This window comes from Salvelinus fontinalis, chromosome 33 (assembly GCF_029448725.1).
Source record: "Salvelinus fontinalis isolate EN_2023a chromosome 33, ASM2944872v1, whole genome shotgun sequence".
Classification (NCBI taxonomy): domain Eukaryota; kingdom Metazoa; phylum Chordata; class Actinopteri; order Salmoniformes; family Salmonidae; genus Salvelinus; species Salvelinus fontinalis.
Genome location: NC_074697.1, coordinates 22,617,031 through 22,643,679, shown reverse-complemented (window position 1 = coordinate 22,643,679; position 26,649 = coordinate 22,617,031). Strand labels below are relative to the sequence as shown.

The window sequence follows — 26,649 nt, the reverse complement described above, 5'->3', positions numbered from 1 at the left end:
ATAGGTTAATGTCCTAAAAAAAACGTTCCAGTTTGATGTAGGCCATTTCTATTCACTGAAAATGGCGTGTTCTGCTCTTCGAGCGCAACAAAACCATACTACGGCCTACACTGATCAATGGTCATACAGTGCATTCGGAAACTATTCAGACCCCTTGACCCCTTTCCAAATCATGTCCAGTCAATTGAATTTACCACAGGTGGACTCTTATCAAGTTGTAGAAACATCTCAAGGATGATCAAATGAAACAGGATGCACCTGAGCTCAATTTCAAGTCTCATAGCAAGTCTCCTGAGTACTTATTTAAATAAAGAATTTATGTTTTTATTTTTATACATTTGCAAAAATGTCTAAAAACATGTTTTTGCCTTATCATTATGGTCTATTGTGTGTAGATTGATGAGGATCATTTTTTATTTTATCAATTTTAAAATGTGGGAAAAGTCAAGGGGTCTGATTACTTTCCGAATGCACTGTATACTTGTCCATCTCTCTCTCCTCGCATAATGGGGTGAGGGAGTGAGAGTTTCCCACAGCAGCCGACAGCGAAACGGGACAGGCAGATACTTTCATAGCAGGAATCAACACAATGTATAGGCTATTACTATTGACCAAATAATGATTTTAGAACAATCTACAAGAACGTTGTGTAGCAAAGTCACTGAACATGCGGCTGTCAGTAATTTTCAGTTCATCGTCCCGGCTCTAGGCTTTGCTACCACTTGGTTCTGGTGGCTGGAGAAACTCTGCCTCTCTGTCCTACTGTCCTACTTCCACAAAATACAAGCTTATATAAACTGGCCTCTCTCTCTTTCTACACCCGTCTTTTTCTCCTTTTAATCTCTCTCTCTCCCTGTCCCTCCTCCCTCCCCACTCCTCCCTTCCCCCCCTTCTCTCGCCACAGTATTGCCAGTGGTCTTGGCGGGGCATTGTTTGTCTGCCTGAACAGACAGATAGTCCAGTTAATCAGGAACCAGAAGACCATCAAAAAGTTCCTCATGAAGAAGTAAGTCATCAACATCAGACAGTGGCCCTTACTGGGTCCTAGAGAGAGTACCTGTATCCCAGTGTCACACACACACACACACACACACACACACACACACACACACACACACACACACACACACACACACACACACACACACACACACACACACACAGACACACACACACACACACACACACACACACAGACACACACACACACACACACACACACACACACACACACACACACACACACACACACACACACACACACACACACACACACACACACACACACACACACACACACAGATTTAGCTCCAATGATGCAGATCTCTCCACAGCAGAGATAAATGAAGACTTTAATCAACTGTTTATTAATGAATGGTGTTTACTCATCTCCCTACCAGACTGATGCATTAACAATCCTCCGACTTCTAAATTAATGTGATGTTCTGTATATCACTCAGCTGTGGGAAGGGTTTTTGGACAGTTTGACTAAACACCCTCTCTGCTTTCCCTCTTATCCTCCCTCCCTTCTCTTCTCTCACCCTCCCTCCCTTTCTCTTTCCTCTCACCCCCTTCCTCCCTCTCTCTCTCCTCTCCCTCTCACTCTTCTCTTCTCTCACCCTCCCTCCCTCTCTTTCCTCTCACCCCCCTCCCTCCCTTCCTCCCTTTCTCTCCTCTCCCTCTCACCCCCCTTCTCTTCTCTCACCCTCCCTCCCTCCCTCTCTCTACTCCACCTCTCACCCTCCCTATTTTCTCTTCTCCCTCTCTCTCCTCTCCATCTCACCCTCCCTCCTTCTCTCTCTTCTCACCCTCCCTCCCTTCTCTCACCCTCCCTCTCTCTCTCCTCTCCCTCTCACCCTCCCTTTTTTCTCTTCTCCCTCCCTCTCTCTCTCCCTCCCTCCCTCCCTCCCTCCTCTTTTCTCCTCTCAGGCGTCTGCTGTACCCAGCCCTGGTCACTCTGCTTGTGTCTACGCTAACGTTTCCCCCCGGCTTCGGACAGTTCATGGCAGCCAAGGTTAGTTTAGTTCCACCCTTCCAAACCATGGCCAGTGGGTTTTTGTGGATAACACAGGTGAAATCAGAGGAGAGTTGATAGTTAGAAACACAGATACGTACTGTGTGTGTGTGTGTGTGTGTGTGTGTGTGTGTGTGTGTGTGTGTGTGTGTGTGTGTGTGTGTGTGTGTGTGTGTGTGTGTGTGTGTGTGTGTGTGTGTGTGTGTGTGTGTAAGTGTCAAGAATAGTAAACAAAAAATGTTTGACCAACTGGGGACATTTTGTTAGTCCCCACAAGGTTAGAATTACGTTAAGGGGTAGGAGCTAGGGTTCGTTTTAGTGTTAGGTTTTTGGGTTAAAGTTAGGGTTTGGGTTAGGGTAAAAGTATGCGTTAGGTTTAGGGTTAGGGGTTAGGGAAAATAGGATATTGAATGGGACTGAATTGTGTGTCCCCACGAAGTTAGCTGTACAAGACTGTGTGTGTGTGTGTGTGTGTGTGTGCGTGTGCGTGTGCGTGTGCGTGTGCGTGTGCGTGTGTGTGTGTGTGTGTGTGTGTGTGTGTGTGTGTGTGTGTGTGTGTGTGTGTGTGTGTGTGTGTGTCTGTACATGCAGCTTCATTGCAAGTGTTAGATGAGAGCAGTGCCATTTGGCTTAAATTATATGAGGAGAGAGAGAGCGAGAGAGAGAGGATGGAGGTGTGTGTGTTTGTCTACACGTGTGTGCGCTTGTAGAGATGGCTTAGGGGTGACTAATGTAGATGCCTCTCTGATTAAATTCCTCTCATCTGTGAAATTAAAACAATTAACAGCAGAAAATTCAGCGGGTCCTCCGGCCTAACACACAATCACACATTTACATAGAGGCCCAGTCTCTCCCTCCATCTCATTTTTTTCTTCCTATGTTTTCCTGGCTCCCTACCCCCCCCCTCTCTCTCTGTAATGAGAGGGGGAGTGAAACTATTGGTGCAGTTCTGCTGTTGATTCTAGGGATGTGACAAATAGATTTAGTCTCTTAACGTTTAAACTGCAATTTTTCTTTTTGCTTAAACAATAAAAAAAATCATAAAGATTAGAAGAAATTAGTAAAAAAAAAAAAATACAATTCCATGTACAGATAAATAGTTAAGCAGTTAGATTAAACAACTCCTTTGTAAGATACATTTTTTTAAATGAAACATGTATGGAAACAGGTGAATTAACACTCCTCAGTGAGCAGGCTCAAGCAAGCAAGCTAAGACCCACATGGTAGCAAAAACTAACTAGCAGAAATTGTTAAAAGTTAGAAATGATTTAAACACTTTGCTGGAGGCTACTATTTACTAGTTAACAAAAAATCATGTATGTCATATAAAATATATTCACCCCACCCAGTATTGTAATCAAAACCAGAAAATATGTAGTCCTTGGCTCAGACAGTATAGTAGTGTGGGCTCAATAGCATCTCATTAGTGTGCAAGATCTTGAGAATCAGCTGTACATGTGATGGAAGAATGCACTGTGTATGCAGAGGGTTGCAATTCCATTGAATTGGGGAAAGTTTAACCAAAATATGCCACAAGACCTCGAATTGCCTTGTGTATCCCACAATAAGTTCACTGTTACAAGCTAACGTTTTTGATGAATTTAAGCAAAATTCACCAAATTCCCAGGCTTAACTTCCCATGGGAAATTTCTGAAAACATTACGGAAATTTACCAGAAAGTTTATGACCCTTTGCAACCCTATCCCCTAGCACCTACCACATGGCACTTCATGTAGATTGGGATAGCACTAATGTAATATCTTCTCCTTGACCTCTGAAAGGAATAATTCTTGCTGTGTTGATTATACCTATCCAATCCTTTCATATCTGCTTCAATGCTTTGGGTAGGAGCTTGGGACCAATATGGGATATATAAAAAATTACATAAATGCCTGCTGTCTTTAGGCCTCCATCTGTCTGATATGATGTCACTTCCTGTTTCCCCCATGCAGCTGACCCAGATGGAGTCCCTGGAGACATTGTTAGACAACCAGACGTGGTCCAAGCAGGGCATACCCGAGGAGTTTGACAGCGACAGCAACTCTCAGGCCTGGAAACAACCCCAGGTCAACGTCTTCGTCACCCTCACCCTCTTTGTCGTCATGAAGGTAGGCACACAGGAGCCTAACCTTTCTCCTGTTAGTGGTCTTGAAGGACAGGAGTTAAAGAAACTATTTCCCATCCAAAACTGCTTAAAAGTCCTGTCTTGTCCTCTTGTCCCATCCCTCTCTCCTCTCTCTTCTGACCTAAAATCAGACACCTTTACTTTCACTCCTCTGATGGTGCTGTCCCATCCCAACCCCTCTGTTCTTCCAATGTCACTTCCAAGGTTGACACAGCCAATTTTCTGTGTGTGTGTGTGTGTGTGTGTGTGTGTGTGTGTGTGTGTGTGTGTGTGTGTGTGTGTGTGTGTGTGTGTGTGTGTGTGTGTGTGTGTGTGTGTGTGTGTGTGTGTGTGTGTGTGTGTGTCCAGCCCCCTACTATATGTAGCAGTATTTCTGGCATATATTTTGACGTTGTCACTAACTTTGTCTTTGTGCTCATTGTTCTCAATAGAGGTACTATTTTAGTAATCCCCAGTGTGTGTGTGTGTGTGTGTATGTAGGTGTGAAAGCAGCGTAGGGTGTAGAGTTACTGACAAAGATCCATTAGATCACACTGGCAGCTGGGCTTAGTTACTGCTAACTAGACGGTCATTTCTATGCAATCAAATCAAATCAAATTTTATTGGTCACATACACGTGTTTAGCCAGTGTTATTGCGAGTGTAGCGAAACGCTTGTGCTTCTAGTTCCGACAGTGCAGCAATATTTAGCAAGTAATATCGAACAATTTCACAACAAATACCTAATACACACAAATCTAAGTAAAGGAATGTAATAAGAATATATAAATATATGGATGAGCAATGTCAGAGTGGCATAGGCTAAAATACAGTAGATAGTATAGAATACAGTATATACATATGAGATGATTTATGACAAATATGTAAATTGTATTAAAGTGACATTATTAAAGTGACTAGTGTTCCATTTATTAAAGTGAACAATGATTTCAAGTCTGTATGTAGGCAGCAGCCTCTCTTTGCTAGTGATGGCTATTTAACAGTCTGATGGCCTTGAGATAGAAGCTGTTTCTCAGTCTCGGTCCCAGCTTTGATGCACCCGTACTGACCTCACCTTCTGGATGATAGCGGAGTGAACAGGCAGTGGCTCGGGTGGTTCTTGTCCTTGAGGATCTTTTTGGCCTTCCTGTGACATCTGGTGCTGTAGGTGTCCTGGCGGGCAGGTAGTTTGCCCCCTCTGATGCGTTGTGCAGACCGCACCACCCTCTGGAGAGCCCTGCGGTTGTGGGCGGTGCAGTTGCCGTACCAGGTGGTGATACAGCATGACAGGATGTTCTCAATTGTGCTTCTGTAAAGGTTTTAGGTGACAGGCTTAATTTCTTCAGCCTCCTGAGGTTGAAGAGGCGCTGTTGCGCCTTCTTAACCACACTGTCTGTGTGGGTGGTCCATTTCAGTTTGTCAGTGATATGTACGCTGAGGAACCTAAAGCTTTCCACCTTCTCCACTGCTGTCCCGTTGATGTGGATAGGGGGGTGCTCCCTCTGCTGTTTCATGAAGAAGAAGGCTTGCTCTGAAGGATCAGCGAAGTGGAGATGTTGTTACCCACCACCTGGTGGCGGGCCGTCAGGAAGTCCAGGACCCAATTGCACAGGGCCGGGTTCAGACCCAGGGCCTCGAGCTTAATGATGAGCTTGGAGGATACTATGGTGTTGAATACTGAGCTATAGTCAATGAACATTATTCTTACATAGGTATTCCTCTTGTCCAGATGGCATAGGGCAGTGTGCAGTGTGATGGCGATTGCATCGTCTGTGGACCTATTGGGGCGGTAAGCAAATTGAAGTGGGTCTAGGGTGACAGGTAAGGTGGCGGTGATATGATCCTTGACTAGTCTCTCAAAGCACTTCATGATGACCGAAGTGAGTGCCTACAGGATGATAGTTCAGTTATCTTTGCATTCTTGGGTACAGGAACAATGCTGGCCATTTTGAAGCATGTGGGCACGGCAGACTGGGTTAGGGAGAGATGGAATATGTCCGTAAACACTCCAGCCAGCTGGTCTGTGCATGCTCTGAGGATGTGGTTAGGGATGCAGTCTAGGCCGGCAGCCTTGCGAGAGTTAACACATTTAAATGGTCTTACTCACGTCGGCCACGGAGAAGGAGAGCACACAGTCCTTGGTATCTGGCCTCGTCGGTGGCACTGTGTTGTCCTCAAAGCGTACAAAGAATGTGTTTAGCTTGTCTGGAAGCAAGACGTCGGTGTCCGCGACGTGGCTGGTTTTCCTTTTGTAGTCCGTGATTGTCTATAGATCCTGCCACATACTTCTCTTGTCTGAGCCATTGAATTGCGACTCCACTTTGTCTCAATACTGACATTTTGCCTGTTGCATTACCTTGCGGAGGGAATGACTACTCTGTTAGTATTCTGCCATATTCCCCATCACCTTGCCATGGTTAAATGTGGTGTCAATAATACAAAAGAAAAAGTCTATATACAGCATGGGCAAATGAGGTAGGATAAAGGAGGAAAGGCAATAAATAGGCCATGGTGGCAAAGTAATTACAATATAGCAATTAAACACAGGAATGGTAGATGTGCAGAAGATGAATGTGTAAGTAGAGATACTGGGGTGCAAAGGAGCAAGATACATAAATAAATTGGATGGGCTATTTACAGATTGGCTATGTACAGGTGCAGTGATCTGTGAGCTGCTCTTACAGCTGGTGCTTAAAGCTAGTGAGGGAGATATGAGTATCCAGCTTCAGTGATTTTCAGTAGTTCGTTCACGTCTTTGGCAGCAGAGAACTGGAAGGAAAGGCGGCCAAAGGAAGAATTGGCTTTGGGGATGACCAGTGAGATATACCTGCTGGAGCAGGAAAATGGAGTCGTGGTCTGATTTGCTGAAAGGAGGGTGGGGGAGGGCCTTGTATGAATGCCGGAAGTTAGAGCAACAATGGTACAGTTTTTTTTCAGCGCGAGTGCTACAGTCGATATGCCGATATAATTTAGGTCATATCGGCTTGAGAGGGATATACATGGCTGTGACAATAACCGAAGAGAATTCTCTAGGGAGATAATAAGGTCGGCATTTGATTGTGAGGTATTCTAGGTCAGGTGAACAAAAGGACTTGAGCTCCTGTATGTTATTACAATTACACCATGAGTCGTTAATCATGAAATATACACCCCCGTGCTTCTTCTTCCCGGAGATATGTTAATTCTTGTCAGCACGATGCACTGAGAGAGTCATGTTTCCGTGAAACAGTATATGTTACAATCCCTGATGTCTCTCTGGAAAGCAACCCTTGCCCTGATCTCGTCAACTTTGTTGTCTAGGGACTGAACATTAGCGAGTAATATACTTGGAAGAAGTGGGTGGTGTGCACACCTCCTAAGTCTTACTTGAAGACCGCTCTGAATTCCTCTCCTCTGGCGGCGTTGTTTTGGGTCATCCTCTGGAATCAGTACAAATGCCCTGGCTGGTGTGAACAAAGGATCCGCTTCGGGAAAGTCGTATTCCTGGTCGTAATGCTGGTGAGTTACCACCGCTCTGATATCCAATAGTTCTTCCCGGCTGTATGTAATAACACATAACATTTTCTGGGCTAACAATGTAAGAAATAATACATTAAAAAAGCAAAATACTACAAAGTTTCCTAAGGACTAGAAGCGAGGTGGGCCTTTTTGTTGGCACGTTCTTGGTCTCTTACGCTGAATCAGTGCTGGAAAATGCAACATTACCTGTTTATCTTTAGTTATACTGTTAAATACCGTTAAACATCCCAACTAGCCCACACTGTTACCTGGAAACAGATATGGTAGTTGCTATGTAATAACACAGAATCTGTGCTGGAAAATGCATCACTACTTGTTCCTCTTTTGTTGTATCCCTTCCCCATTACAAATATAGCATAACAGTGACACGTCCTTTTAAAGTAACAAAACATGGCTATGACATGACAAACAAAGCCCAGTTCACAATCGGGTTCTTTACTGTCAAAAAATATATGCACAAGATATGACAAAGGATTTATATTGAAATTCAGTGACATGCTGTAACCCCAGTGGCGTGCGTACATTTTTCCAGTATTTTTAAAATATATTTATATATTTGTCTTATTTAAGACATTGGATGCCATGTCCATTTAAAAAACGTTTTGTGATTTAAAATAAGTATGTACAACAACTGTAAATGATTATGTGTGCGTAAAAGATCAGATGAAGAGTGCCAGTCCATGTTCCCTGGATCAACAGGTGACAACAAATACATCCAGTGAAATCACACAGTGCAATCGCAACAAAAGTGACATAGTATTCAAAGTGACATAGTAAAGGAATAAAATAAGTGACATTGTAAAAGTACACAAAAAAGAAGAAGAAAAGACCTATATGCATGTAGTATGGACATTGTTTGTGCATAGAGTGGAATAACTACAGTGCAGTAGCAGCATAGAATTATAATTAAAGTATATCTACATAGTGGAGTTAGGTGACATAACTATTGCATTGGTCCGTAAGACTAAAGTGGGCTGGTTTTGAGATAGGTGGTCCGAGACTTGATGTTGAATCCTCACTGCAGCGGATCCCTCTCCCCTGTGCACCGCCTTCTCCCGCCTTCAATCGGACGCCCCTTTCAGGTAAAGGGTGACTTGAATCTGGACCCATCGTCCATGGCATCCCGGGTTGCAGGGTTCTTTCTAATGGCTCCTATACACAAAGAATGAACATTTAGTTACATTTCAATTGCACAAGGTCTAACGCAACGAGTTAAAAAAATGTACTTAAAAGTAACACATTTAATAATAACAAAACTTACTGTGAAGCATAGTCTTTAGAACAGGCTTATCCCCTGCACCAGTCCAGGTTGTGGCGATGGCAAGCATGTTTGACATAATGCAATGTAGCATCTTCCACACTGTTGAATTCAGGTCCTTGACACCCTTTACTACTGTTTCATATAGTTAAAGACAACCAGTTGTAAACATAGCCTAGCCAGCTAGCTAGACACTGGTAGTTACAAACATCTATGTCACCATTTTAGCCAGGCAATAAGAGATTCTATGCAGCTACAAAAATACACAACATACAGATATTAGTAGAGCGATTTCCCATTTTGAAACAGGTTTCAGTTGGCTAGATGGACAGTATGATGCATTTACCATGAATGCTAGCTATCTACGTTAGCTTTAAAAGCATGCTACACAAACTGTTGACTAGCCTAGCTAATGCTAAAGCTTAGTCTCTTACCTTTCGACCGAAGATTACTTTTATGGATGAGGCAACAAGGTTTCTCATCCTTGAGGCCATCTCGGAAAAACATCCGGTATCCATCATTTTTCTGCCTTTGTCTTTCCTGAACGACCCTATAATTCAATATCTAGATATAGTTATCTTTCGGGCCTGACATCATTAAAAGTATTAATTATTAATAGCATTCTAGCTACATTATTAATAGCATTTTAGCTACATTATTAGCAGAGTTATGGCTGGATTAAGCTACCTCTTTACATTTATTTTATTTCAGCTTTATTTAACCAGGTAGGCCAGTTCCAATCTATGGCCGGCTTGAGTGAGTGAGTGAGAGAAAGAGAGCTACGTGCATGACATTTTTTTCCGGAGAAGGCACAATCATGTGATCAGGTCTAATGAGGTTGCACAGTGAAAGAAAAAGGCTGGCCCATGCCTACCAAGCGTTACCCAATGAGGTTGAAGGGTGGGCCCAATGGCTCAGTGCAAATTCCATGCACATGTACACACATCAGACAAAGAAAAAGACTTATGACGTAGTGCACATATCTGCAAATACAGTTGAAGTCGGAAGTGTACATACACCTTAGCCAAATACATTTAAACTCAGTTTTTCACAACTCCTGACATTTAATCTTAGTACAAATTCCCTGTCTTAGGTCAGTTAGGATCACCACTTTATTTTAAGAATGTGAAATGTCAGAATAATAGTAGAGAGAACAATTTATTTCAGCTTTTCTTTCTTCACATTACCAGTGGGTCAGAAGTTTACATACACTCAATTAGTATTTGGTAGCATTGCTTTTAAATTGTTTAACTTGAGTCAAACGTTTCAGGTAGCCTTCCACAAGCTTCCCACAATAAGTTGGGTGAATTTTGGCCCATTCCTCCTGACAGAGCTGGTGTAACTGAGTCAGGTTTGTAGGCCTCCTTGCTCACACACGCTTTTTCAATTCTGCCCACAATTTTTCTATAGGATTGAGGTCAGAGCTTTGTGATGGCCACTCCAATACCTTGGCTTTGTTGTCCTTAGCCATTTTGCCACAACTTTGGAAGTATGCTTGAGGTCATTGTCCATTTGGATGACCCATTTGCAACCAAGCTTTAACTTCCTGACTGATGTCTTGAGATGTTGCTTCAATATATCCACATAATTTTCTTTCCTCATGATGCCATCTATTTTGTGAAGTGCACCAGTCCCTCCTGCAGCAAAGCACCCCCACAACATGATGCTGCCACTCCCCGTGCTTCACCGTTGGGATGGTGTTCTTCGGCTTACAATCCTCCCCCTTTTTCCTCCAAACACAACGATAGTCATTATGGCCAAGCAGTTCTATTTTTGTTTCATCAGACCAGAGGACATTTCTCCAAAAAGTACGATCTTTGTCCCCATGTGTAGTTGTAAACCGTAGTCTGCCTTTTTTATGGCGGTTTTGGAGCAGTGGCTTCTTCCTTGCTGAGCGGCCTTTCAGGTTATGACGATATAGGACTCGTTTAACTGTGGATATAGGTACTTTTGTACCTGTTTCCTCCAGCATCTTCACAGGTTCTGCGATTGATTTGCACTTTTCGCAACAAAGTACGTTCATCTCTAGGCGAGAGAACGCCTCTCCTTTCTGAGCGGTTTGACGGCTGCGTGGTCCCATGGTGTTTATACTTGCGAACTATTGTTTGTACAGATGAACGTGGTACCTTCAGGCGTTTGGAAATTGCTCCCAAGGATGAACCAGACTTGTGGAGGTCTATTATTTTTTTCTGAGGTCTTGGCTGATTTCTTTTGATTTTCCCATGATGTCAAGCAAAGAGGCACTGAGTTTGAAGGTAGGCCTTGAAATACATCCACAGGTACACCTCCAATTGACTTAAATGCTGTCAATTAGCTTATCAGAAGCTTCTAAATCCATGACATAATTGTCTGGAATTTTCCAAGCTGTTTAAATGCACGGTCAACTTAGTGTATGTAAACTTCTGACCCACTGGAATTGTGATATAGTGAATTATAAGTGAATAAATCTGTCTGTAAACGATTGTTGGAAAAATTACTTGTGTCACTAACAAAGTAGATGTCCTAACCGATTTGCCAAAACTATAGTTTATTAACAAGAAATTTGTGGAGTGGTTGAAAAACTAGTTTTAATGACTCCAACATAAGTGTATGTAAACTTTCGAATTCAACTGTATGTGACACCGTACGTGATTTTCGGGGACCACTTTTGGCGCATATGCACTACTTTCAGAAAAACTATCAAAAAAGTTTCCAAAACTTCTGGTAACATCTCTTTAAATTAAAGATTGTCCTGTTCCCTAATTGAAATGCCACACTGTTCCCTGTCTGACTCTGTCTCTGTCTGTCTCAGTTCTGGATGTCTGCTCTGGCCATGACCATGCCTGTGCCCTGTGGAGCCTTCATGCCTGTCTTCGTCATTGGTAAGAATTGTGTGCGAATGTGTGTGTTTCAACAATAATGTTAACCCTGTGGATATGCTATTCAGTCTTGTGAGTGTCTGTGTACCAATATGTTACTCTCTCATTAACAACTTGTGTGTTTCAACAATAATGTTAACCCTGTGGATATGCTATTCAGTCTTGTGAGTGTCTGTGTACCATTATGTTACTCTCTCATTAACAACTTGTGTGTTTCAACAATAATGTTAACCCTGTGGATATGCTATTCAGTCTTGTGAGTGTCTGTGTACCATTATGTTACTCTCTCATTAACAACTTGTGTGTTTCAACAATAATGTTAACCCTGTGGATATGCTATTCAGTCTTGTGAGTGTCTGTGTATGTTACCAATATGTTACTTTCTGATTAACAATGTTTGTGTGTTCTAGGGGCAGCGTTTGGTCGTCTGGTCGGGGAGAGCATGGCCACCTGGTTCCCTGATGGCGTCCACTCTGATGGCACCATCTACCCCATAGAGCCAGGAGTGTACGCAGCCGTAGGTGAGTTACTGTAGAAATATAAACACAAAGACAAAGTTTGGTACTGTCGTGTCTTTGGCATCATTAAACTGAATATGAATCTTTATCAAAAATTCTCTGTCATTATTATTACGTGATTAAACTAACTTAATCATGTAACTGTAATTAACTAGGAAGTCGGGGCACCAAGAAAAATATTCAGATTACAAAGTTATAATTTTCCTAATATAACTTTCAGATATTTTAATATCTGATCACTTAGTCTTCTGATTAATGAATTATTCTTTACCTCACGTTAGTCTCATTCCAAACGTCGTAAATTGCTGGTTATCTGCACTAACCCAGTCTTCACTATGAGTCATCCATACATCAATTGTCTTAAAATCATTTATTTACTAACTAACTACTTACAGAAATGCGTAACACAAACAAACAAGATATGGTTACAAAGAAATGATAGGGGAATGTGCCCTAGCGGGCTAAACCGGCATGGCGGCTTGTTAGACAGAGGGACTGATAAGGGCACGAAAGATAAGAGACACTACAAAGTTGGTAATGATAACAATTGAAATGCTAATCCTTTACATATGAACGCTCACTCATTCGGGAATAATTGCAATCAATATATATATTTATGCTCAGTGTGTCGTCGGGATCTCTGTTGAAAAGTTTGTTTCTGTTGGAGAGTTTGTCCGCCCTCTCTCTGTTGTGGTTAGAATGGGTAGTTCAGAGTGACATCCATTCATGTCGTTATAGAATAGATGTTTTTGCGGTTGTCGGTCTTCGCGTTCAATGATACCGAATTCCTAGCTGCAGACTAGTAATTAAATCAAAGACTTGTTCTTATTCTGTCGGTATCGATGGTCTAAGAGTTTAACCACGTGGGATGGTTAAAAGATTCAGCAATCTACTTAAACCTTATTTCCCTCTATGATAGAGGTACTGGTCTCGTCTCAACCCTTAGCCCCCTCGTAATTGAGGTAAGCTCGGTCTTCGGTCTCGAACCTTGGCCCTCTCGTTATCGAGGTAAGCTGGTCTGGTGATAGAAAACCCAGGTGGGGGTTTTATTCGGAACATCGAAAAGGGCTGTCTCAAGACGCCAGGTCCTGTCTGTGCCCCTGGGGGCGTGCCAATGACTTAGTGAAACTTTAAACAGAAATACAATTCTCTCACATTAACATCATTACATAGCATCCGTCATTTCACAAATGGTATCATCTTTACTCATTCATTTTGTACAACAATTAGATGTAAGCCTCATAACTGAGGCTATTATACAAACTGTCACGCTTTTTCTAAAGTAGAACCCAGAAGCAGACTAGGACAAGGAGAGTAGGACGAAGGTGAGTATTTATTTACAAGTTTAAACGTAGCGGTAGAAAGATCCAGGTGGCGGAGCGGGCAGTGGAGGTGAGTTGCTGGGAGTGAATAGGGAGATCCAAGGGAGTAACTGAAGCCACCGACGACCAGGCAGGGATGGGGTGAGTGTTCCGGGTGAATGACTGTAGACAGAACAAACAGAGGTAAGTTCAAGGCAAGCAAGACGTACAAAACAACCTCTATCAAACTGGAGGTTGATACGCTGGCACAACATACTGTTCATGGCTAACGATCCGGCAGGGAATGGATGTCAGGTCAGCGCTTATGAAGTGGAGGGGTGATGATCAGGACCAGGTGTGCAGATAGCTGATGGGATACAGGTGCGGGTACTCAGAGATCTTCCAACTAGCTACGTCGCCCGGCAACCAGACAGGGTGCGTTCCAAGACACCGGAAAAAACACTCCAGGACAGAACACAGGCAAAAACAAACTCAGGAAGCGGGATTCGTGACAGTACCCCCCCTCCGACGAACGCCACCGGGCGTACTACCCGGAGTGCCAGGGTGGAGGCGGTAGAAGTCACGAAGCAGGTCAGCATCAAGGATCTGACGCCGAGGAATCCAACTCCTCTCCTCTGGACCATATCCTTCCCAATCCACGAGATACTGGAACCCTCGACCCCGCCGTCTGGAGTCCATGATGCGGCGCACCGTGTAGGAAGGACCACCTCCGATCATCCGAGGAGGAGGACGAGGAGAAGGGGGCAACCCCGTGACCAAGTCCAGAGCCAGATGCGACCAAGGTCGCCGGGGAATAGGTAGGGGGTGAAGAAGCCCAGAGCTGGGCCGATTGGTACTCTTATTCTGCGCACAAACAGGACAAGCGGCAACAAACCTCCGGGTATCTATTCCCATGGCAGGCCACCAAAATCGTCTGCGCAGTAGCGCCATAGTCCAAGCAACGCCTGGGTGACAAGCTATCTTGCTGGCGTGGAACCACTGAAGGACAGCAGGACGGACCGACTCGGGCACGAACAACCGACCGGGTGGACCGTTACCGGGGCCGGGCTGCGTCCGAAGGGCCGCCATCACATCCTCCTCAATCCTCCATGTAACGGCTCCCACGACAAAGTTCTGGGGAAGAATCGTCTCAGTCTTGACCCCACTCTCCTCCGTCTTGGAGAACATCTGGGACAAGGCGTCCGCCTTGCCGTTCTTCGACCCAGGTCGGTGGGGAGGAAGTGACAGAGCCTTCTGTTTACTGAACACTTCACCCAAATCGTGATAGGTTTCTGGAACCAGGGACAAATCAGGGGGAGCAGACTCACTGACCTGACTGAGAACAGCATGAGGACAGGCAGTCCTAAGGCAGTTAGCATGACACTCAATGCTCCAACTAGTTACCTTACCCGTCACCCAATCAAACGAGGGATTGTGTTCTCTCAACCAGGGGTAACCAAGAACCAGAGGAACATGGGGCGAAGGCAGAATGAAAAAGGAAATAACCTCTGAATGATTCCCCGACAACATCTTAACCGGTTCAGTCCTCATAGTGATCCGTGCCAGACTACTGCCGTTCAGAGTGGTTGCTTCAATGGCTTCCGGTAATTGCTCCTTGGAAAGCCCCAGATGTTCCACCAAGTCGGCATCAATAAAGCTGCCATCGGCACCTGAATCGATAAAAGCATTCATCGCTAAACTCTGATTCTTATTCATGAGAGTCGCAGGAAAACGGGGTCTGACAGGGTTCTTGGAAGGTTGAAACTGGCTCGCTAAAAGTCCTCCCACATTTAGCGAGCCGGGCAGTTTAACGGACGCTGAGGACAAGCGGAGATGTAATGTCCCGAGCTACCACAGTGGAGGCAGCTGTTGGTCTCACGTCTACGTTGGCGCTCATCCTTAGTTAACCGGTACCGCCCCACTTGCATGGGTTCAGGACCTGGCGGCAAGACACCTCCACTAATCCCGTGTGGAGAATAACGATCAACAAGTTCTGGTCCACCTCCTGACCCGAATGGTAACCGAGTAGCTGATTGATTGGACGGACCCCACTGCTTCTCCCTCCTTCTCTCTCGGACTCTATTATCCACCCGAATAGATAATGCGACCAAACTGTCCAGGTCACTAGGCTCTGGATAGGAGATCAGCTCCTCCTTGAGTTGCTCCGACAACCCCTGGTAAAAAGCCGCTTGTAGTGACTCCTCATTCCACCCACTCTCCACAGCCAATGTCCGGAAATCAATCACAAAGTCTGCCACGCGACGAGCTCCTTGGCGAAGAGAGAACAAACGCTTAGCTGCGTCCTTACCTCGGGCTGGATGGTCAAAATGCTTTCTCATCTCTGCCATGAACTCCTGGTATGACGCCATGCAGGTGTCCTGTTGTTCCCAAACAGCTGAAGCCCATTCCAGAGCTCTACCACGCAGCAGTTCAATAACAAAGCTATCCTAGCCTTCTCTGTGGCGTAAGAGTAGGGCTGCAGATCAAAAACTAAACCACACTGCATAAGAAATGAACGGCATCCTCCCAAATCCCCTTCGTACTTATCAGGTGTCGGATCATTGGGCTCACGGAAGGAAACAGCTCCAGAAGCGGCAGGTGAGAGGGGTGAAGCAGGTGGTGGATGGTCCGCCGGCAAACTGAGCTGAGCCTGGATACTCGTCAGACTAGCAGAGAAGTTCTGAACCGAAAACGCTAACTCCTTTAGCGCCGTACTGTGTTGTCCCAATATCTTCTCCTGATTGGTAATGGCATGGCAAACGGAGTCCAGGTCCGCTGGGTTCATCCTTGGCCGGATCGCTCTGTCACACTTTTTCTAAAGTAGACCCCAGAAGCAGACTAGGACAAGGAGAGTAGGACAAAGGTGAGTATTTATTTACAAGTTTAAACGTAGCGGTAGAAAGATCCAGGTGGCGGAGCGGGCAGTGGAGGTGAGTTGCTGGGAGTGAATAGGGAGATCCAAGGGAGTAACTGAAGCCACCGACGACCAGGCAGGGATGGGGTGAGTGTTCCGGGTGAATGACTGTAGACAGAACAAACGGAGGTAAGTTCAAGGCAAGCAAGACGTACAAAACAACAAAACAAACTCTATCAAACTGGAGGTTGATACGCTGGCACAACATACTGTTCATGGCTAACGATCCGGCAGGGAATGGATGTCAGGTCAGCGCTTATGAAGTGGAGGGGTAATGATCAGGACCAGGTGTGCAGATAGCTGATGGGATACAGGTGCGGGTACTCAGAGATCTTCCAAATAGCTACGTCGCCCAGCAACCAGACAGGGTGCGTTCCAGGACACCGGAAAAAACACTCCAGGACAGAACACAGGCAAAAACAAACTCAGGAAGCGAGATTCGTGACACAAACAGTGTTATGGTAATGTGGCCGTATTGTCTCTCATGAGTTTCACAAATTGTACCAAACGGACCAGTTCGTAGCTGGATTCTTCACCGATCTTTTATCCATTCTCCAGAACATAAATATTTTTCGGACCTCCAGTTCTGTGAGGTGGAAGAAATTCCTTTGTTCTCTCTATGAAAACTCACTCTCTCTCTATACTGTGGCAATGAGGAAGAATCTCCTCCAGGAATTTATGACCTACCTAACTGCAGCCTGGGTGTAGGAGAGAGAGAGATGGTGCAGAGGTAGGTGGATGGTATTCGCTGTGTCCAAAGAGAGCAACGTCATGACAGTACAGATAGACAAGATTATCAATACCTATTCAAGAATAGACACAACTAGGCACCATTATTGTAACAATTAGGTAGTGCAAAGCCAGATAAAGCCAGAAAGCCCTTTATGTCACAGACAAAAACAATATGAAGTCCCATTTGGTAAGATGCCTCTTAAAGGAAAACTCCACCAAAAACAATCTTTTGTTATTTGTTTCATTAGTCAATTGTTGACATAGTCCCAAATGTTTTGCTTGCCAGCAATCAAGTTTTCAAGATATGTAACTTTCAAAGGACAGAAATCAAATTGCATCATACGTGGATGATTTCTGTATTTTGAAAGTTTCAAATCTTGAAAACTTGATTGCTGACAAGCAAAACATTTGGGACTATATCAACAATTGACTAATGCAACAAATACAAAAAGATCGTTTGTGGGTTGAATTTTCCTTTAACGTTGTTGCTATGAGTGATTCTGTTAGCGTTGTTGTTGACTGTTGTGCTGATTATGCTGTTGTTCAGTGCTGGGGTTGATGTCATCTGTGTTTGTGTCTAATGGGTGCTGATGTTCACTCACCTCAGCTTTCTGTCTCTCTCTGATGAGCCCTCTTTCATTTCAGCATGTCTAGATTTGCCCTCTCTCTCTCTCTCTCTCTCTCTCTCTCTCTCTCTCTCTCTCTCTCTCTCTCTCTCTCTCTCTCTCTCTCTCTCTCTCTCTCTCTCTCTGTCACTCTCTCTCTCTCTCTCTCTCTGTCACTCTCTCTCTCTCTCTCTCTGTCACTCTCTCTCTCTCTCTCTCTCTGTCACTCTCTCTCTCTCTCTCTCTCTGTCACTCTCACTCCCTTTTTCTCACTCTCCCGCTCTCTTGCTCTCTCAAGCCCTCTCTCCTCCCTCCTAATAAAGTTAGGAATAATCAACCTTCCCTCCCTCCCTTCTATATCTGCACCCCCCCCTTCCCTCCCTTCTATCTCTGCACCCCCCCTCCCTCCCTTCTATCTCTGCACCCCCCCTCCCGCCCTTCTATCTTTGCACCCCCCCTCCCTCCCTTCTATCTTTGCACCCCCCCCTCCCTTCTATCTCTGCACCCCCCCTCCCTCCCTTCTATCTTTGCACCCCCCCTCCCTCCCTTCTATCTCTGCACCCCCCCTCCCTCCTTTCTATCTCTGCACCCACCCTTCTATCTCTGCACCCCCCCCTCTCTCCCTTCTATCTCTGCACCCCCCCTCCCTCCCTTCTATCTCTGCACCCACCCTTCTATCTCTGCACCCCCCCTCCCTCCCTTCTATCTTTGCACCCCCCTCCCTCCCTTCTATCTCTGCACCCCCCCTCCCTCCCTTCTATCTTTGCACCCCCCTCCCTCCCTTCTATCTCTGCACCCCCCCTCCCTCTCTTCTATCTCTGCACCCTTCTATCTCTGCACCCCCCCTCCCTCCCTTCTATCTCTGCACCCACCCTTCTATCTCTGCACCCCCCCTCCCTCCCTTCTATCTCTGCACCCCCCCTCCCTCCCTACTATCTCTGCACCCACCCTTCTATCTCTGCACCCCCCCTCCCTCCCTTTTATCTCTGCACCCACCCTTCTATCTCTGCACCCCCCTCCCTCCCTTCTATCTCTGCACCCCCCCTCCCTCCCTTCTATCTCTGCACCCTCCCTCCCTCCCTTCTATCTCTGCACCCCCCTCCCACCCTTCTATCTCTGCACCCCCCCTCCCTCCCTTCTATCTCTACACCCCCCCTCCCTCCCTTCTATCTCTGCACCCTCCCTCCCTCCCTTCTATCTCTGCACCCCCCCTCCCTCCCTTCTATCTCTGCACCCCCCCTCCCTCCCTTCTATCTCTGCACCCCCCCTCCCACCCTTCTATCTCTGCACCCCCCCTCCCACCCTTCTATCTCTGCACCCCCCTCCCTCCCTTCTATCTCTGCACCCCCCCTCCCACCAACTCCCTCAACTCCTTATTTTTTTTTTCATTTTATCCACTCATCTCTTTTTCGCTTCAATAACGGTTCTTAAATTTTTTTAAATGTGTGAGGTACAATGTAATCTCAATCCAACACCTGTCTCTACCTACCGTCTCCTTCCCTCCCCTCTCATCCCTCCCTCCTCACTTTGTTGCTCCAGTATTATTGATGAAGGTTCAGTATAGAGTTGAGGTGATGAGAAGTATGATTACACTGATATTGCTTTTACTACTTTAGTCATGTCAATGGACAGTAACCTCAACCTTCATCTGTACCCATTCCCTGCTCTCCTTTCCTCTCCCCTTCTCTCCCGCCTCTCATCTGTTCTTCCCTTCTCTTCTCCTCTGCTCCTCTTAGGTGCGGCGGCCCTGTCTGGAGCAGTCACTCACACAGTGTCGACGGCAGTTGTTGTGTTTGAGCTGACAGGTCAGATCAGCCACATCCTGCCGGTGATGATAGCGGTGATACTGGCCAACGCCGTGGCCCAGTCCCTCCAGCCCTCGCTATATGACTCCCTCATCATGATCAAGAAACTACCTTACCTCCCTGAGCTGGGCTGGGGCCACCATGAGTATGTAGGACTACACCTATCTGTCTATCTATCCCTGGAGCAAATGAGGGTTTAAGTGCCTTGCTCAAGGATAAATCAACCGATTTTTCACATTGTCAGCTCTGGTATTTGAAACAGCAAGCTTTCAGTTACTGGCCCATCACTCTAACCACTACGCTACCTGAGGGTTAACCTTTTGTGCCCATTTTCTAACAGTCATCACTCACAAGCTATGTTTCCATTAACAAGCTATGTTTCCATTAACTTGTCCAATTACTTTTGGTCTACATTTAGAAAGTTTGTATCGAAAATCGATGTGACAATTGCCTGCTACTGTGCATTTCCATTGAACTATCTTTTGTCCAAAAAACAGCTGGACGTGATGACGTCACACGTACAATTTAAAAAAAGTTTTTCACAAAAACCTAGTGTTGAATAATGAAGTGGTTGAAGTGTTTCCGTTACCCATTTAGACAAAGTGCGCATGAATAAATTGGTGACTGCCTGTATGCCCTCCCACCTATTTGTTTCACGTGTCAGGTAGTCCGCGAACACCAGCATGGATAGAATGCATTCATTTACTAATATTTGCCATATTCTAATAATTCTTATGTCCCAACATATTGCCACGGTGAAACTTGCACTCCTATAGGCCTAGATCTGAACTAATTGGATGGTGAAACTTGCCAGCCAACCAGAAAAGCAAGGTGAAGCGATTCAGTCATTCTTGAGTCAGGACAATCCATGTCCTGCAAAGAAACATTATTTTTATAGTTGAACAATAGATTTTGCTAGCAGTATGCCTTTAGAATGAAATGTGGAGTGGAGTTTTATAGTTACGTGATGGCAAAACATGGCCCGCGTACCTTCAAAATGATTTGGAAATTTTAATTCATTAGAAAAACACAGATTCCATCATTTCTCGCAATAAAGAAAGTTTGGCAAAATAAAAATCCCCTCCTGTTGAACAGTTACAAATGTTGTCGATCTTTAGAACATTTCTTCTTTTGTGACATTGCTTTTGTCTAATAAACCTGAGTCAATGGAAACCTGTACTGACTGTATGGGTGGTGCTAATACCCCCTCCCTCTCTTCCACTCCTCCTCTCGTCATCCCTCTCTCCTATCGTCCTTCAGGAAGTATAATATTTGTGTGGAGGACATCATGATCAGTGATGTGATGTACATCACCCTCAACTGCTGCTACAGAGACCTGCATGATGTACTGCTGTCCGGACACCTCAAGACCCTAGCCCTGCTCGAGTCCAGTGGTGAGACACGCACACACCCACAAACACACACAAATACATACTCATCATTTACAGATGCAGACACATTATAGACACTACAGAACATTTTCAGTCAAATAAATGCTCCCCCACACACATTCAAGTTATGTATTCTTATGCCAAGTCTGTTGTAATTGTGAAGCGATGCCAAAGCAATTAGCTGGGGCATTTAACCAAGATATAATAAACAAATTCCACACAAAAAGGCAATTATTTAAAACAAACAAACACACCCCCTCATACACACTGTACTGTATGCCTGTTGTACACACACACACACACACACACACACACACACACACACACACACACACACACACACACACACACACACACACACACACACACACACACTCAGACTCCTGGCTGTTCTCAGTTACATCACTCACCATGTTGTTGTGATTCGTTAGGAGTCCCCTGCAGTCTGCACATTAACCACTGTTCTAAAATACATCTTCTCCTCTCCTCCATCCCATCTTCCCACTCTGTCCTCCCCCTCCTCTCTCACTCTAATCTCCTGGCCCCTCTCTCCATTTCTCCTCTCTTCCATCATTGTTCTTCTCCTCTGCCCATCATCTATGTCCTCTCTTCACCCCTCACTCCCTACTTACTTTTTCTCCCTCTCCACCTCTACCCCCTCGTCCCCCCCTCAGAGTCGATGATCCTGCTGGGTTCTATTGAGCGTGCCCAGCTCCAGGCCCTCCTGTCCCTACAGCTGGGCCGGCCACGGAGGCTGAAGTACCTGAGAGACCGGGCCACAGCTGATAAGCGCCTGTCGGTGGTCTCCCACCCAAGCAGCGAGGACGGCTCCACCATGGTCAACCAGGAGGTCCACTTCCAGGTCAATAAGGTAAAAGTACAAATACATCTGAATAAGATGTGGTGCATACGCTCACAGTCTTGAAGACTGGATCAGTGAAGGAGGGTAAGAGAACCTAGGCACTTTTCATAGTGAAAGGGGAAATAAAACTTTATGAAATTCTTCTAGTTTCATGGTTGATATTGGCTGTATCTGTGAGAGAAAGAGTTTTAACAAGCCTTTACTGTCCCATCAGTAAGAGGCCAGGAGAGAGAGACAGACAGAGGGAGTCCTGGGGCTCTGTTCACAAACACAAAAAGATCCCACAGAGCCCCAGGAGAGCAACACAATTAGACCCAACCAAATCATGAGAAAACAAAAAAACAGAGCAAACTAGAATGCTATTTGGCCCTACACAGAGAGTACACAGTAGCAGAATACCTGCCCACTGTGACTGACCCAAACTTAAGGAAAGCTTTGACTATGTACAGACTCAGTGAGCATAGCCTTGCAATTGAGAAAGGCGCTTTAGGCAGACCTGGTTCTCAAGAGAAAACAGGTTATGTGCACACTGCCCACAAAATGAGGTGGAAACTGAACTGCACTTCCACTGGCAACCAGTGAAGAACAAACACCATTGTAAATACAACCCATATTTATGTTTATTTATTTTCCCCTTTGTACTTTAACCATTTGCACATCGTTACAACACTGTATATATACATAATATCAAATTTGTAATGTCTTTATTCTTTTGGAACTTCTATGAGTGTAAAGTTTACTATCTACTTCACTTCCTTTGGCAGTGTTAACATATGTTTCCCATGCCAATAAAGCCCCTTGAATTGAATTGAGACAGAGAGAGGGAGAGACAGACTGAGACAGAGAGAAACAAACAAACAGACAGAGAGAGAGACAGATAACGAGAAACAGACACATCGCCGCTCCAGAATCTCACATAAGTGTTCAATTGGGTTGAGATCTGGTGACTGAGACACACACACACACACACACACACACACACACACACACACACACACACACACACACACACACACACACACACACACACACACACACACACACACACACACACACACACACACCCTTTAAACCCCCTATGCTACTTTGAGACCTCTCTATCAAAGTCACTGAGATCTCTTCTAGTCATGGTAGCCAAAATAATGGGCAATTGGGAATTTTTATATATGACCCTAAGTATGATGGGATGTTAATTGCTTAATTAACTCAAGAACCACACCTGTGTGGAAGCACCTGCTTTCAATATACTTTGTATCCCTCATTTACTCAAGTGTTTCCTTTATTTTGGCAACAGGTACATCATGAACTGTACTATTGATTATGTGTATTCAGAGTGTATTCATAGGTTGCACCATTGTGAATTGTTTGCGTCATGCCATTGTTATGAACGTTCTTCAGCCGCCCAGTCATTCTGGACAGAGGCTAACTATTATTTCATCAAAATTACACTATAGTGCCTAAAAATATGATGACATTGCTAAAGTAGTAAAATATTTAGTAGGAAACAACTTTATCAGCATTATCATGTCGTCAAATTTACTTTAGACAGATGCCAATGTTGTCATTAGCTTGCTAAGTTAATCAAAAATAGCTAGCAATGCTAACGCTAGCTAGCGACAATCCGGTGGCCTCTCAGTTAAACTGGCTACATCAAAATTATGACAAAATGTTGTCCTACTAATTATGTTCCTCCTTTTGAATGTCATAGTATTTCCAAGCCATTGGAATGCACTTTTGAGGAAATCTTCATTAGCGCTCATTGACAATGCATTGAGTAGAATGCTCAGTCGGGCATCAGACCCAAACAAGATTTCAAAACAATATTGTGACGAAACATGCAACCCATGAATAGTAACGTGTGTGTGTGTGTGTGTGTGTGTATAGATCTCCACAGAGGAGTCTTCCCTCAGTTCCACTCCTACCCCCTCCATGAAGCCACTGAAGCCGGCCCTAAAGAGACCCTCTGTGGTGGACCGCCCTACTGAGATACCCATGCCCACAAGTAAGAGGAAACACACACAGAGGAACTTGTATTACCAACATCAATGGTCTCTATCTCTCCTTCCATGTCTCTCAAATAATTGTATTTAATTTATTTTTTATTCTGAAAGGGTCCTAAAATTCTAAATCAAATAGCTAAATGATCAATAGTATGACCTTCTTAAAACAATTCCATAAGTCAGTTTAGAACCCCCCTCAACTGCTTAGACTTTTGCAAATTATTAAACAACTAAGTACTTTTTGAATTACTTAGAGCTTCTTCAATAGTCTCTCTCTCTCCCTTTCTCAGGTCCACAGGACCACTCTGGCAGCACCTTGAAGAACCTCTTCCGTGTCAGACCTGATATAGAAGGCCTGGAGGTGAGACACCTGTCAGAAAACACACACACACTCCTACCTCCTTTACAAACTCTCCCTCTTCTAGAAGTTCACCATCAATCACTCTCCGATACATAATCACTTCCTGTTCAATCTCTTTGAGTGACACCTCCAACTTAAGCTTCCACACCTCTACTTAGGTTAGGCATGACTCTATTTTTTGAGAGTTGGGGGAGCTTCAGAGTTGGGGGTGCATTTGCCCAGCGTGGCAGAGATGTTGTGTTAACGTTGTTCTTGTCTTTGGCCACTGGAAGAACAACAATGTCAATATCAACATAAAGGGCACTGCATCGAGCTCTGCGTCTCCTGAGTTTAGGAGGCCACCCAAGCGCATCAGGATATTCGTTGTGGTAAGAATGCTGGGAATGCCCAAGGAAACTGCCCAGCAACTGGTCAGCCATCCAATCAACCATTCGCCATCCGCTGCAGGACTAATCCATGCCTGTGGACTTTGATCTGTGCCGAGCTGAGCCATGCCGATCTGTGCCATCGAGACAAATGTGTTGAACGCCCTCCTCCCTGTCTGTGAACTCTTACTGACCTCTGACACATAGTCCTACTCTTCTGATTGGCTGTTAGGTAGTTTTAACTCTGACCTCATCGTCAGAATGCAAACTGATTGGTCAAGAAGTCAGTAGTGGTCGTGTAGAACTCGACTGCCTCTCTAGCTATGACACCCTAAAACCCCTAAAGACAACAAACCGTGTCTATGTGGTCCAAACGTGGTCTTTCCATGGTCAGGGTGGTGGGGTTAAGCTGCGGGCAATTTAAGGGACGTCGCAGTTCAAGCAAAGCATGCTGCTACGCTGTCTATCATCAGCCATGTCATTAGAGGCGTCCAATCAGTGACCTTCTCCTGGTTTGTGGGTGGGGCGTGGGGCCCGCCCCTCCACAGAACCAAACTCCTCCCCTTTTCATCTTTTATAGTTGTTCATACCACTTGCCATGAAACCATATGTCATACTGAAGATGGAAGGAAGGGTGGGGGTTGTGATGGGAGCGGGGGGGGGGGTTACCATGCATGTCTATCTATGGAGGACAACAGAAATCAGAAGAACATCCTGTTGGTAAGACGGGCAGTTCTTATCCTCCTGTTCAATGACAAAGCAATTACACTTACAACCACCAAGGAACCCATAGTGCATGAGAGGAGGAATTATTTGAAGTATCTGGAAAATGACACCATAAACCATGATACACTGTCTAATTACCAACGCTGCTACGCTCAAACAGCCATTCATGTCTATCAATGAAACAACTGACCAATTCTGAATTAAGAATGATGATTACAACATATACAACATGATAACATTTTGTATTTACCCCACTGACTAAATATAAAATGGTAATTGTGTTATTCATAAATAGTCAAGAGAACAGCAATCTGGAAATGAAATAGTTCAAGGTTTTATGTCATTAAACATTGATTTTATTTCATATCCATAGACTATATGTATGACACATCCATATCATAAAAGCATCCATTCATCATATAGCTAGATTATAGAAATAAAACCTTCAACCATTTATCGCTTGGTGTGTGTTTGCAGTGTAAGTGTGTTGATCTGTTTCCTGTCCCTCTCCTCTCAGGATGACTTCGATGTGGATGATGACATGACCATCAGAGAGGTGAGACCCTACAACACTTTCTCTCCCTCTTTCACCCTTTTCTCTCAGGATGTTTCAGTGCTGTCTGTCTATGCTACAGTGTATTCACTGGTTATCAGGGGAATAATTAGTCACTGTGTATGAATAGCCTCATCAAAGCTGGAATCTCTATGGGCATCTATTATCTCTGCACCAGGGAGCACAGCCAGACACTGTGTAGCCACATGAAACAGGAAACCACCTAGGCTTAAAGGAAGTGGAGTTTGGATAGGGATTGAAATTAGGGTTGATGTTTGGGTAGGGATTTAAATTAGTGTTGGGGTTTGCAAAGTGATTTGGTTGGTATTAGCAATGATTGGATTTTAGATTAATGCAGGAATTATTGGTGGTACCTCAATTGAAATATTCAGAGATTTTTTCACTGCATTCCATAATCTATAATTCCTTTAATCTCACATTTCCGTTTCAACTGCTACCATGCTTATTATGCATATCACTCTCATATTTGCTCAACTATTAGCATTTAGATTTGCAGAAGCCTATATAGGTAACAATCACTGGAGTTTAATGTCTATTCCAAAAGGAATGATTTTGTCTTCTGAAATATTAATGAGTGACCCACAGAAGAAAAAAAATTCAACTGAAATACGATGTTTACCCATGATGTTGCACAACGATTGAAGCCAATAAATCATGGTTTTGGTCAAAGTATGATATATTCGGGCTTGAATAGACAAATCCGGAGAGCCTATTTCGTGCAAATCCTTGTGAATGCAGTATCT

General features: G+C 44.6%; 1 protein-coding gene and 1 long non-coding RNA gene across 3 annotated transcripts in view; one reads left to right on the top strand and one right to left on the bottom strand.

Moving 5' to 3' along the window:
* LOC129831827 (chloride channel protein 2-like) overlaps window positions 1-26,649 on the top strand; it is a 68,596-nt gene that overhangs the window by 31,195 nt on the left and 10,752 nt on the right. Inside the window, exons 10-20 of the mRNA XM_055895319.1 lie at window positions 905-1,006; window positions 1,930-2,014; window positions 3,967-4,122; window positions 11,686-11,755; window positions 12,163-12,273; window positions 19,559-19,772; window positions 20,888-21,021; window positions 21,693-21,889; window positions 23,765-23,882; window positions 24,171-24,241; window positions 25,850-25,888. Of these exons, the coding sequence (XP_055751294.1) occupies window positions 905-1,006; window positions 1,930-2,014; window positions 3,967-4,122; window positions 11,686-11,755; window positions 12,163-12,273; window positions 19,559-19,772; window positions 20,888-21,021; window positions 21,693-21,889; window positions 23,765-23,882; window positions 24,171-24,241; window positions 25,850-25,888 (1,297 nt within the window). The remainder of the gene's footprint in view (window positions 1-904; window positions 1,007-1,929; window positions 2,015-3,966; window positions 4,123-11,685; window positions 11,756-12,162; window positions 12,274-19,558; window positions 19,773-20,887; window positions 21,022-21,692; window positions 21,890-23,764; window positions 23,883-24,170; window positions 24,242-25,849; window positions 25,889-26,649) is intronic.
* LOC129831828 (uncharacterized) lies at window positions 8,051-11,932 on the bottom strand. Of its 2 annotated transcripts, XR_008755817.1 has the most exons (3): window positions 9,329-11,932; window positions 8,898-9,029; window positions 8,051-8,788 (listed from the first exon to the last, which is right to left on the bottom strand). It is a non-coding gene; the product is annotated as an uncharacterized LOC129831828 (long non-coding RNA). The 2 variants fall into 2 exon arrangements; XR_008755818.1 differs by having other exon boundaries at window positions 8,898-11,932.